This window comes from Aplysia californica, unplaced genomic scaffold (genome assembly GCF_000002075.1).
Source record: "Aplysia californica isolate F4 #8 unplaced genomic scaffold, AplCal3.0 scaffold00058, whole genome shotgun sequence".
Lineage (NCBI taxonomy): Eukaryota > Metazoa > Mollusca > Gastropoda > Aplysiida > Aplysiidae > Aplysia > Aplysia californica.
In genome coordinates this window covers 1,896,774-1,908,461 of record NW_004797328.1, presented here as the reverse complement: position 1 = coordinate 1,908,461, position 11,688 = coordinate 1,896,774, and the positions used below count along the sequence as shown (strand labels likewise).

The following is an 11,688-nucleotide window of genomic DNA, read 5'->3' as shown; positions in this document are numbered from 1 at the left end:
TCTCTCTCTCTCTCCCTCTCTCTCTCTCTCTGTGTGTGTGTGTGTGTGTGTGTGTGTTCAAACCATAAAGCCGAGGCAACAGAACGTCAATCTGATCCTGAACCACTGACAGCGATGTGTCAACAAACAGGACACTTCCCATACGACATTCTGCACGTAACTGTAGTTGTATCTAGAGCCAGCAAGTTTCGAGGGCTGAGACAACTGGAGTCAGTTTGCTCCCTGGGGACAGACTTTAGACAAGTAAAAGAAGAAGAAGAAGAAAAAGCTCCAAAAAGATAAGAAAAAAGATACCTAATAAAAGACAAGAAAAGGAAAATGAGAAGAGGAAAGAGTACAAAAAAGAAACGGATGAAAAAAAAGCAAAAGAAGAAGAAAAGACACCCGAAAAGAAAAAAAAAGAAAAAAAAGAAAAAAAAGAAGAAACAGTATTAAAAAAATGGTGAGAAGTCTAAAGTATACGCCCTATTATGCCTCCGGTGGACTGATCACCATGTTGGCGTAGTTCTGAGTTTGCTACAGTTCTCCTGGTTCTCTTTTCATATTCCCCGTCACATTTTGGGCTTCGTTCCACAGCAGCATTCGTCAGAGGCACACGCACAGCTTTGGGGCTGCAACAAAGCCGAGAACATGGTTCTTTTTGCCACCTTTCAGAGAGCAAGTCATTTTCCGCTTCGTTCCCCAGCATCATTAACTGTACTTGTCCAATCACCAAGTCCACACCTTGTAAAATATTTCTGTTCCTCACATTCTTAAACAATACTGTTCATCGCCTTCTAAAACGCTTCCATTCATAACCCACTAAAGCTTTGATGTTTCACAGACAGATGTGCTCTCCCTTACCTGTCAGCTACTTTACCAAAGTATTATATGTGCACGTATTATATGCACAACAAAACAAGACCCATTCCAAATTATAGGGAACGATCTAGATAAGCCTAAGATTGCACTCGCCTTTGATGGAGATAGACACTATAGTTGTTCCCTGCTGCAACAATACGTCAGTAAAAATTACTTGACACTGCATATTATTATACTGTGTATGCTGTAAATACTGACTTGATGCTTGATATGAAAAATACAAAATGCCTACACAAATGCAGCTCAATCATCATGCTTGCACCTCCGCCATTGACACACATTGCGCGACGAGAAGACAAGTTCTCCGATTCATTGTCTCCCCTAGCGCTTCAAAACACACCTGATTGTTTCTTGCCGCCCTTCCTAATGAGAATTTGACACCAAAAACGTATAAAATGGGACAGATCGGAAGGGGAAACACTGTCTCAGCTGACTCTCTCAAATCGCCGTCACGAAGATAGAAGCAGAAGCAGATTTGTGAGTATGGGTTAACTAATACATGCACGTCACTTTAGTTTTTGTCTTCTTGTACCCCAAGGTGTCGAGGGGAGATGCAATTGTAGGACGTGGGCCAGGTACGTTTGCTTTTGAATCATCATGTTGTTGCTTTGGAGGGTTACTTTGACTCCTTCGATCCATCATTGTCTTGGTCTTTCTATTGCTTTAAAGCCATCGAAAATATTGTAAGCCCAGAGGCTGGCTACTTTGGTTCCATTCTCATGACGAGTCCAAAACACAAATTTGTTGTCTTTTGGAGAAATTGATGCTCGATTCGACGCCCACTTGTTGTCTGTTGTCTTCGTTTCTTTATCTGTCTATTCTCGTCATGTTTAGCGCTTTCCTAAAGCATGGATGATATCAACAGTTTATATCCGATCTATGTTTAATTTAAGACCAACTTGTAGCCGAGACTCGAACTCCAAACGCTTTATTTAGAGTTTACACTTCTTCCAAAACCTCGAAGGGAGCAATCCTTTCACCAGCTGGTTTTGTGGTATAACTTTTTTTCAAGAATGCTTATGGAGCACCAAAGAGCTTCTGTCCCATTCAGAACTTAAGTTGGCCCAGTGCACTCACAAATTATAACAAATAATAGTACCTGTAATTACATCTATATAGCACATATCCACACTCTACGGCATGCTCTATGCGCTTTACAACCATTGTTTCCACAGCAGACCCTAGAACATTCAGAAACATTCTCTGCTTCCCAGGAAGCACACATAGTGTGTGTGTGTGTGTGTGTGTGTGTGTGTGTGTGTGTGTGTGTGTGTGTGTGTGTGTGTGTGTGTGTGTGTGAGAGAGGGTATCTATGTGTGCGTCTGTGTGTATGCATGTTAGTATGTTATTAGAATGCCTGCCGCACCCTATTTATGCATTCATCAGCCATCAACAACAGCATATTTCTTGGGTTGTGTTCCCACAGGCAGAATTCTCCGATCAAGATGAACGCCAAGATGTTACTGCTGGGTCTGTTTATGACCCTTGTGGTGTTCAATCTAGTGTCCGAGGCACAGGGGCAGGGAGCAGAAGGGGTGGAAGGAGAGGGGCTGGAGGTCCCCAGTGAGGCGGAGATCGAGGAGACTATAGGAGAAGCTTTGTCGGAGGTGAGTACCGTGCGTACCTCTGTGTTTGTGTTTGGGTCCCCCCTCCGCCGTCTCGGTCTCTCTGTGTGTTTCCAACTCTTTATTTCTCTCTTTACCTGTCTGTTTGTCTGTTTGTCTGTCTGCCCCCCCCTCTTTCTTTCTCCCCCTCTCTCCCCCTCTCTCTCTCTCTCTCTCTCTCTCTCTCTCTCTCTCTCTCTCTCTCGCTCGCTGGCTTCCCAAGCCCCCATATGTGTGTACCTGAGTGCGTATGTGTCTGATTGTGTACGTGTGTATATATATATATATATATATATATATATATATATATATATATATATATATATATATATATATATATATATATATATGTGTGTGTGTGTGTGTGTGTGTGTGTGTGTGTGTGTGTGTGTGTGTGTGTGCGCGCGTGTGTGTGCTTGTATGGTTAACTTACACTTATCCATTTTACTATTTTAATTATTGTGGCTTTTTCCCGCACTGATGTTTACATAACAGCTGGCCAACGAGCCGGGCCTGAGTGTGGCAAAGCGAGGCTGGTTGAAAAAGAAGACTAAGAAGGTTTGGAGGAAAGTTAAGCCCATTGCGAAACAAGTCTTGATCCATATCCTCAAAAACATGGCCCAGGGCAAACGAAGCATGGAGTGATTGGTGAGTTGTGTTTGTTATCCAGCGTGTATTCATCATCATCATCATCATCATCATCATCATCATCATCATCATCATCATCATCAGGGGGCTCATGTGGCCTAGGGGTCAAGGTGTTCGCCTCTCACTTGAAGGTTTCGAATCCGAGGGGTGATGGGAAAATTTTATTCTCTAATAGTCTCCTTTGGCATCCTTTCCTGCTCTCTAGCAGTGTTCTGTCGCCTACTTTCGTCTCCACTTTCTGCCCTCCATCCCCCCCCACCCTCTTTGCCCCCTCCTCTGGGCTCCTGGCTCTTTCTGCAGCCATTCTGCTGCTACTCCTCGACTCCTTCTTACTGCAGTCTTTCAGCCACATCCCTGATCTTCTAGTAGGAAAGAACTACCCCTAGCCTTCTCGGACAAGGGCGAAAAATCTTGGAGGTTCCGTGTGCAAATTGCGCACGTTAAAAATCCTTTGGTGGTCTAAAATCGATAAGAGTAGGCTTCGGTCGCCACCCGGGCAAAATTCAAAATGTCCTACCAACTGAAAATGTTTAATGTGTCCCGCACGCTCATATGACCTTATGCAATTGCGAGGGCCGTAAAACACTTACAACTTACCCTCATCATCATCATCATCATCATCATCATCATCATCATCATCATCATCATCATCATAGTGCCTAACGTATCTGATAGATCGGCTCATAAAAATCACCAAACCATGGGCTCCCTACCATAAACCCTATCAGCTGCCCTTTTCTTTACGTCTCTCTTTCTCGCTCTCTCCCTCTCTCTCTCTCTCTCTCTCTCTCTCTCTCTCTCTCTCTCTCTCTCTCTCTCTCTCTCTCTCTTCCTCTCCCTTTCCCCCTCCATCTCCCTGTCTCTGTCTATCTCTGTCTGTCTGTCTGTCTGTCTGTCTGTCTGTCTGTCTGTCTGTCTGTCTGTCTGTCTGTCTGTCTGTCTGTCTGTCTGTCTGTCTCTCCCTCCCTCCCTCTGCCACTTTCTCTCACCCTCTCTCCCTCTCTATCTGTCTATATCTCTCTCTTTCTTTTTCTGTTTGTCTGTCTGTCTGTTTACCCTCTCCCTCCCTCTCTTTCTCTCTTGGTTTCTCTTCCTCCATTCATGAAGCCCCCCCCCCCCCATTCTCTCTCTCTCTCTCTCTCTCTCTCTCTCTCTCTCTCTCTCTCTCTCTCTATCTATCTATCTATCTATCTATCTATCTATCTATCTATCTATTCAGTAAGAAGCACCAGCAAACAAGTCAAACAATCTCTCCCACAACTCCCCAGGTTTCCACAAGACCACCAAAGATTCCTTCTGTCTGTCTGTGATGTATCTCTCTCTCTCTGGTCCCTTTTCTAGAGGAAACATCGATATTAAATTTTCTTTGAAAAAAGATATGACACGGCTTCATGTTCTTTTGTTTCTATTGTTTTTGTTGCTATTGATGGTGCTGTAGTCAACGACGACAACGACGACAACGACGATGACGGCGATGATGATGATGATGATGATGATGATGATGATGATGATGATGATGATGATGATGATGATGATGATGGTGATGATGGTGATGATGACGATGATGATGATGATGATGTTTGTTGGGTACCGTATCCCCTTTTTAAAGGTGTAAGTGTCATCATGATGTTAAAACAAAATTGGTATCATAATTTTAGTTATATCAAAAGTTACTGAAAGTTTTGTTTCTCTTAGAATATATTTCAGATTAAAAAACAAAACAATGTTTGCTGCCACGAATTAACGATGGCATGTTTGACCATGTTAGTGGCGATAACGTAGAGGATGTGTAAACCTTACTGGAATTCTTCTGCTTTTGTAACTCCCGCTACTGCCATTGCCAAAAATCTCGTCCACCAGTAATTTACTTTCACAACTGCTACTAGATCTAGTCCAATTTCGGTAAAACCCTGGTCTCATTTTGCTACTGAATAACAACCCAAAAGAACCTTAAACCCCCCCCCCCAAAAAAAAAACAACAAAACAACAAACCCAGACTACAAAGTGAAAAGACGACCACGAAACACTTGGCTGGAAGGCGGCGTCAAAGAGAACAGAATGACACAGTCATCAACAACTGAAGGTACTCATCTAGCCGCTGACGGAAAATTAATTTACCTGGCCTCGACATCTAACGATACAAGAGGCTGGAAAGAAGAAGAGTAAAAATGTGATAAAAGCGAGAGAAATTTTGCCGCCGTCCTAAAGAGTCAATCTCAGAGAATCTGATAGGGTTGTACATTTTTTAAAATGTACATATTATGTATTTTAACGCCACCATCGATGCAACTTAGATTATTTAGGAGGCGGGCATCCGATCCTGCTTTTCAGGATCAACCCGGGCTGAGTGGGATACAACAACCCAGCAGACAGACCCAGATATTTGTTAAAAATTCTCCCTACTCGGGAATCGAACAAGTGTCTCATGCGTACATAGACACTAGTAACCGGTTGGGAGAAGAGTGTGCTGAGGATGTGAGGGGGGAGGGGATAGAGATCACACTATGCGCATGATATGGCAGATGTATTGTTTTATTTATCGTTATTATTTATAACACTCCCCTGTCTCTCGCTGAGAATATGATAAGAAAGGGAAGGGGAAGAAAGGGAAGGGGGGAAAAAAGGGGGAGGGTGGTGGTGAAGACACTGCGTTTTATAGCGACGCTACAAAAATGTGAAATTGACGATGTATGCTCCTTTTATGACCTACTCTGTCATGAAAAAGGGGTAAAGTTCAAACGAAGCTCTAAAGACTAAGTCAACAAACCGGATTTGCGGGTGGTTGTTGTCGGGTGCTCTGATCTGGTTTGCTACTTCTTTCCTATAAAACATTTAAATCGATTGTCCTTTTATTTTTATAATCGTTTCATTCCTTTTTTTGGGTATTTTACTCTCAAGTAACACCCCTAGTAACAACTCACGGCATCACCCTGACCCAAGCTCTCCGGCTGGCGACAGAGAGACGTCTCTTTCTTCCCACGACACCCCAAAGGGTATAAGCGGCGTATAAAAGTAAAGTAACACCCCTGATCTTCGGTGCTTATATGACCTATTCATGTTGCACGCGCAGTAAAACTCTTACTATAACTAAAAACTCAACAAAACTGGACGCGAACGCCCCCCACACACGTGCCGCCCACAGGCATGTTGCGGTTACATACTTCCGTGTGATGACGTCACAGTGGTCATCCATCACCATGAACTTAAAGCATGACGGGCATGTCCTCATGAGTAAGCGCGACGATTGGTCGGCATGGGGTGACCTAGAGATCACAGCGGGTTTGGGGGTAGAGAGGGTGGAAAGGGCGGGATGGGGTCGGGGAGGATTGGGAAAACGGAGAAAGGCGATTGACAGGAACTATGATGTCATGTGTGCGAGCCCTATGATGTCATGTGTGCGAGCCAGGGCTTGGCCTGGGTTCATATGAGGATAACCTGGCAACATTTGAGCCTGGTTTTGGAACCAAGTGTTATTAATAGAGCAGTGACGTCAGTTGTCTTGGGATGTGAGTCTCAATATGGAAGCACTCGATCGGACTCGTCGTGCTAACTATAATGTGGTCAAAAATTCGTGGCGCACCTTGTCCTCAAATATCTTTTTAACGGGTCGAATCAATGTCACCCATACTTTGCACAGCAGTTTGTCTTAATTTGTCGTAACGTAATAATTTTCCACAGCAATGGAAGCTAGATTGAAAAACTTTTTTTCATAAATTTATATAAAATTATACAAATCTCCTTCACGCAAACAATGGAATTGTTCATTGCACTTCCCGCTTCTCACACACATTTTGTATAGGCCTACGTATATGGGTTACATCACCGCTCACCAAAGATATTTTTTTGTGTCAAAAATAGTTACAAGAATTAATGTTATAGTGAACACTTTTTTGCATTAAAAGTTCTCTAAACATGAGTTCAATAAAAATAATCTCGCGATAAGAAAGAACAAAAATGACAGAATTGCTTTTAAAAACAATATCGTCCCAGCTATAAACCTTTTAAAATCAGTAGAAACCATCCACTAGGATTTTTTATTAGTATTTATTAAGACATTTTTTAGAATAGAGCTAACAGGTCTTATTGATCTGAAAAGACAAATAGATACAAGTCACTGTGCAAAAGCTGGAGAGCTTATGTTCGATAGTTGGGGAGATATTTGACAATAAGTTGCGCCACGAATTTTTGACCGCACTATAGGTGCGAGGTGCAAAGGCGAATCTGTCACTGATAGCTAAATAATATTAATAATATACCGATAACCCTGTCATCTGATCTGTCACTCGGTGATTTTGTAAACCTGAGCCTACATCTTGACACCAACCTAATTAGCGCCCCCATGCCCCCCCCCCCTCTCTCTCTCTCTCTCTCTCTCTCTCTCTCTCTCTCTCTCTCTTTCTCTCTCTTGTGTGTGTGTCTCTCTCTATACGTATATATATCCCTCTCTCTCTCTCTTTCATTTCCTCCTCTATACACACTTCGACTCCTCAGTTCCTCTCTGGCACATTTTATTTTATTTGCCTCTATTGAGTGTGCTTGGTTCTTAGTGGTGCAGTGGGTAACACGCTTGTCTTGTACTCCAGTGGTCCCGTATTTGATTTTTCCCTTGACTCGTGGAATTCTAGCTTTTCGGGAGGATCTTGCTCTGACGAAGCTTTTACATGTGTGCTCCCAAACAAATAACCAAAAAGAAGATGAAAAGCATCTCACAGATGACAGGCCTCAAAGTGCGTCCTGACAAACTCAAGATCTAAAAGATCAACACCATCATCAATGATCAGATTACCATCGAGGAAACACCACAACAAAAAGTTGATTCCTTCCTTTACTAAAGTAGCATTACAGACAAGGTTGGAGAAGCAGATGCAGATGTAAAGACAAGAATAGACAAGGCAAGAGGTGCTTTCCCAAAACTAAGAAAAGTATGGAAATCAGGAATTATAGAACTAGAACCAAGCCAAGGAGTTTCAACACCAGTGCCAGATGTGTGGTAGTTTACAAATCGGAAACTTGGGAGTTTACAAAACAAACTTCTAAAAGGGTATAGGTATTTGTCAACAGCAGCTAAGAAGAATAAAAACAAAAAGAAAATTCACAGGCCTGATATCATATATATGTATACCAAAATAATACCACCTCCCCCTCCTCTTTCCTTTCTCCAGAGCCAAACAATTAAAAAAAAACTACACACACACAGAAACACACACACACACACACACACACACACACACACACACACACACACACACACACGCACACATACAGAGAGAGAGAGAGAGAGAGAGAGAGAGAGAGAGAGAGAGAGACAGAGACAGAGAGAGAGAGAGAGAGAGAGAGAGAGAGAGAGAGAGAGAGAGAGAGAGAGAGAGAGAGAGAGAGAGAGAGAGAGAGAGAGAGAAAGACTTAAGGTACTACATTAGTAAAATATATTTTTTCTACATCGCTTCAGTAGAAAAACTAGTGGTATGGATAAGAAATGTGGATGAATAGAGAGAACCTCCCGGCCATATATAATTAACATAAAAAAACTGGGCCAAACGTGAATGTGTCAAAGTAATTACAATTTGGCAAATGGGCTTGCCTGGACATAGGGAACAGCAGATGTTACATTCTCCCCCTATCCCTCAACCCTTCCCCCTTACCCCTTCCCATTCCCAGGAACAACTTCCTCAACAAACGTGCGTGTCTGTCAAACAGATGCCCATTGGTCAAATAAACACAATCTGCAAGAGCTAATTTGATCGGATCAGGTCAGGTCGTGTTGGGAGATGGTGTTGTGTAATGCACACTATGTCTAAGTCTAATAAATATTTACCTTACTGTGCAGACTCTGTTAATCAATCTTTGCTTTTTTTTATTGGGAACCCTATATCTAATAAATATTTGCTGCGTTGTTTTGTTGCGTGTAGTCTATCTAAAATATCTTTGCTTTACTTCTTTAAATCTGACTAGGTCCGTAAGGGCCTGTCTCATTCTACACAAAACCAAAAAATCGGCTCCACGATGTCATCTCGCATGTGATGTCTTTTCAGTTTGCTGATGGCCACGATGTTCATCATACGTAACCGATCGTGACCTAGAAACTCAAACATGTTTGATTTGGGAGGATTTGATCAAAATTTGCCAAAATGATAACTTTGCTTATTCATGAAGGAAGATCTGGCACCCCTAAAAATAATGTATCAAACCAGATCAAATAGAAGTGGAACGAAACTTTGTGCAGTGTGCACTGTGTATCACCCACCATCCAGCCGGATCAAACCTTCTGTCATGTATGTCCAGTATGGATGACCAGTGACGTCACCACAGAACGACGTGTGAATTGTGTTAATGACGTGTTTTGACCAACATCCTCCCGGTGGACCCGGAAGAAAACATGTCTGATCTATATAAACCTGTCACGTCCGCCCCGCGCCAGGACTTGTAGCTTCTCGTTAACTGGACATTTCATTAAGTAGTGGTAGTGAAAATTGGAAGGAACTTTTGAAACTATAGAACAGAAAGAAAAATAATAATCTTCAATAAAACGAACGACACTGAAAGATTTTTGAAAGCACACAGTAACAAGAAACTTTCGTAAACTGACAAACTAACTTACGCAACAGAATTGAAAATTCCCCATCAAATAAAAAAGCAATAGAAAACTGTAAGCCGAAGCACTGAAAAGTCTAAAAGAGTCATCCAAACTGGTCGTTGATCACCACAGACCTCAGCACATCATTCAGACGGAGAGTGTTGTGCAAAGAAAAGCAATCTTCCGCAGAGTACACGCAAGTGGGTTGTGAAAAAGGATAAAATTTTCAACCAGCCGACTCCGGAAGGTATGTATTTATACAACGACTGGGAGCTTTTGTTCTTTGTTCTCATTACTAAGAACATAATAGGCGCACGTCTGGGCGATCCTTTCCATTTGTAATTTTGGTCAGGCAGGGGCGTACAAGCCATGGAAAGGCATTGGACTTACGACGAAAGAAGTTAATTCAATTCCCCGGCCTATTGAAAGACACTGTGGCCCAGGGAAAGACGTATTACATTTTTTTATTTCTTCCAACAGCAAATGGGTACTTGGAAACAGAGAGGGGTGGATTATGTGAATGATAGGGGGACGCGTCTAACGGGTGGAGACGCTGTATGCCCCAGTGGGACAGAAACTGTGATCTGGAACGAACAGTCCGACCAATAAAGTTCTAGTACAAATATGTGATTATTGATGGGATGCAAGGTTGTACAAATACTCATCATCATCATCATCATCATCATCATCATCATCATCATCATCATCATCATCAGTGCCTTTCTCATCTTGGATCAGGGTAGAGGCCACGAACAAACTTTTTTACATTTTCCTTTCCCAGGCTCGCCTCCTGATATTGTTCCATGTATTTCCTATTTTATACACGTACCTCCAGTACTCTAACTCTCCACCAAGTTCCCCCACTGTAGGTAGGTGAGCCGGTGAATTATGAAAACTACAAGCTCTAGCTCGTATATTATCTTAATATGTTTTGTCCTCCAGCCCTTTCGTTAGCTCGGGTTATTCAGGGAGGGGTGGTAAACAGGGGCGGATGGTGAACAGATGAACAGGGAGGGGTGGTGAACAGGGATTGATGGTAAACTGCGAAGGATGGTGCACACGTGAACAGGTGAAAGGTGAATAGAGAAGGGGTGGTGAATAGGGAGAGGTGGGGAATAGGGAGGGTTGATGAACGGTGAATAGGGAGGGGGTGGTGAATAGGGAGGGGTGGTGAACGGTGGATTGGGAGGGGTGGTGAACGGTGAATTGGGAGGGGTGAATGAATAGGGAGGGGTGGTGAATAGGGAGGGGTGGTGAAAAGAGAGGGGGTGGTGAATAGGGTGGGGTGGTAAAAAGGGAGGGATAATGAATAGGGAGGGGTGGTGAATAGGTAGGTGTGGTGAACAGGTGAAAGGGGAGGGATGATGAACAGGTAAACAGGGGGAGATGGTAAACAGGGAAAGATGATAAGTACGGAAGAATGGGGTGGGAGCAGGGGAGAAAGGGGGTGGGGTGGAAAGGTACATAAAATAAATATCCCACACTTATCAAGCGTCACATGTTCCTCTCCTAATCACCAATTTTACACCTTTCACGTCCTCAGAAAAACAAAACAAAACAAAATAAAAACCAAGCAAAACAGCAAAAACAAACAAGCAAACAAAGAAAAAAAAAAGCAACCTAATCCCCGCCAAAAAGAGAAGAGTTCCTGAACCATGACGTGGCTACCAGTGATCGCTTCCATCCTCCTGACCGCACAAAGAGCGTGGTCCCAGCAGAGAGGCTTCCCCACGCTACAAGGCGGCCGTTTCCCGTCTGTCGTCAGCTTCCCCGGCCAGAGTTTCTCCTCGCCCACAGGCGTGGCGTCACTTTGGAACAACCCCCTGGCTATGAACCCCGCCCTCGGACTCGGAGGGCGCTCCAACTTTCTGTATAATGGCATGATGGGGAACGGTCTGGGCAGGGGAGGCTATCCTTATTCCATCTGGGGCGGCGGACCCCAGCGCCGGAACGTTTTCTACACGGCCATCGGATCTGACCCCCTGGATCCTAACAGGTAGG

At 43.4% G+C, this 11,688-nt stretch overlaps 1 protein-coding gene and 1 long non-coding RNA gene across 2 annotated transcripts; both read left to right on the top strand.

Annotated features, from left to right (window-relative positions):
• Positions 1-2,293: 2,293 nt before the first annotated feature.
• On the top strand, positions 2,294-4,491 carry LOC101850871. The gene is made up of 3 exons (XM_005093137.3): positions 2,294-2,468; positions 2,961-3,113; positions 4,382-4,491. The coding sequence occupies exons 1-2, from the start codon at positions 2,307-2,309 to the stop codon at positions 3,108-3,110; spliced, it is 312 nt and encodes a 103-aa protein (XP_005093194.1). The 5' UTR covers positions 2,294-2,306; the 3' UTR covers positions 3,111-3,113; positions 4,382-4,491.
• Positions 4,492-9,533: 5,042 nt separating this feature from the next.
• LOC106011122 lies at positions 9,534-10,556 on the top strand. Its single transcript, XR_001184662.2, has 2 exons — positions 9,534-9,934; positions 10,469-10,556. It is a non-coding gene; the product is annotated as an uncharacterized LOC106011122 (long non-coding RNA).
• Positions 10,557-11,688: the final 1,132 nt, after the last annotated feature.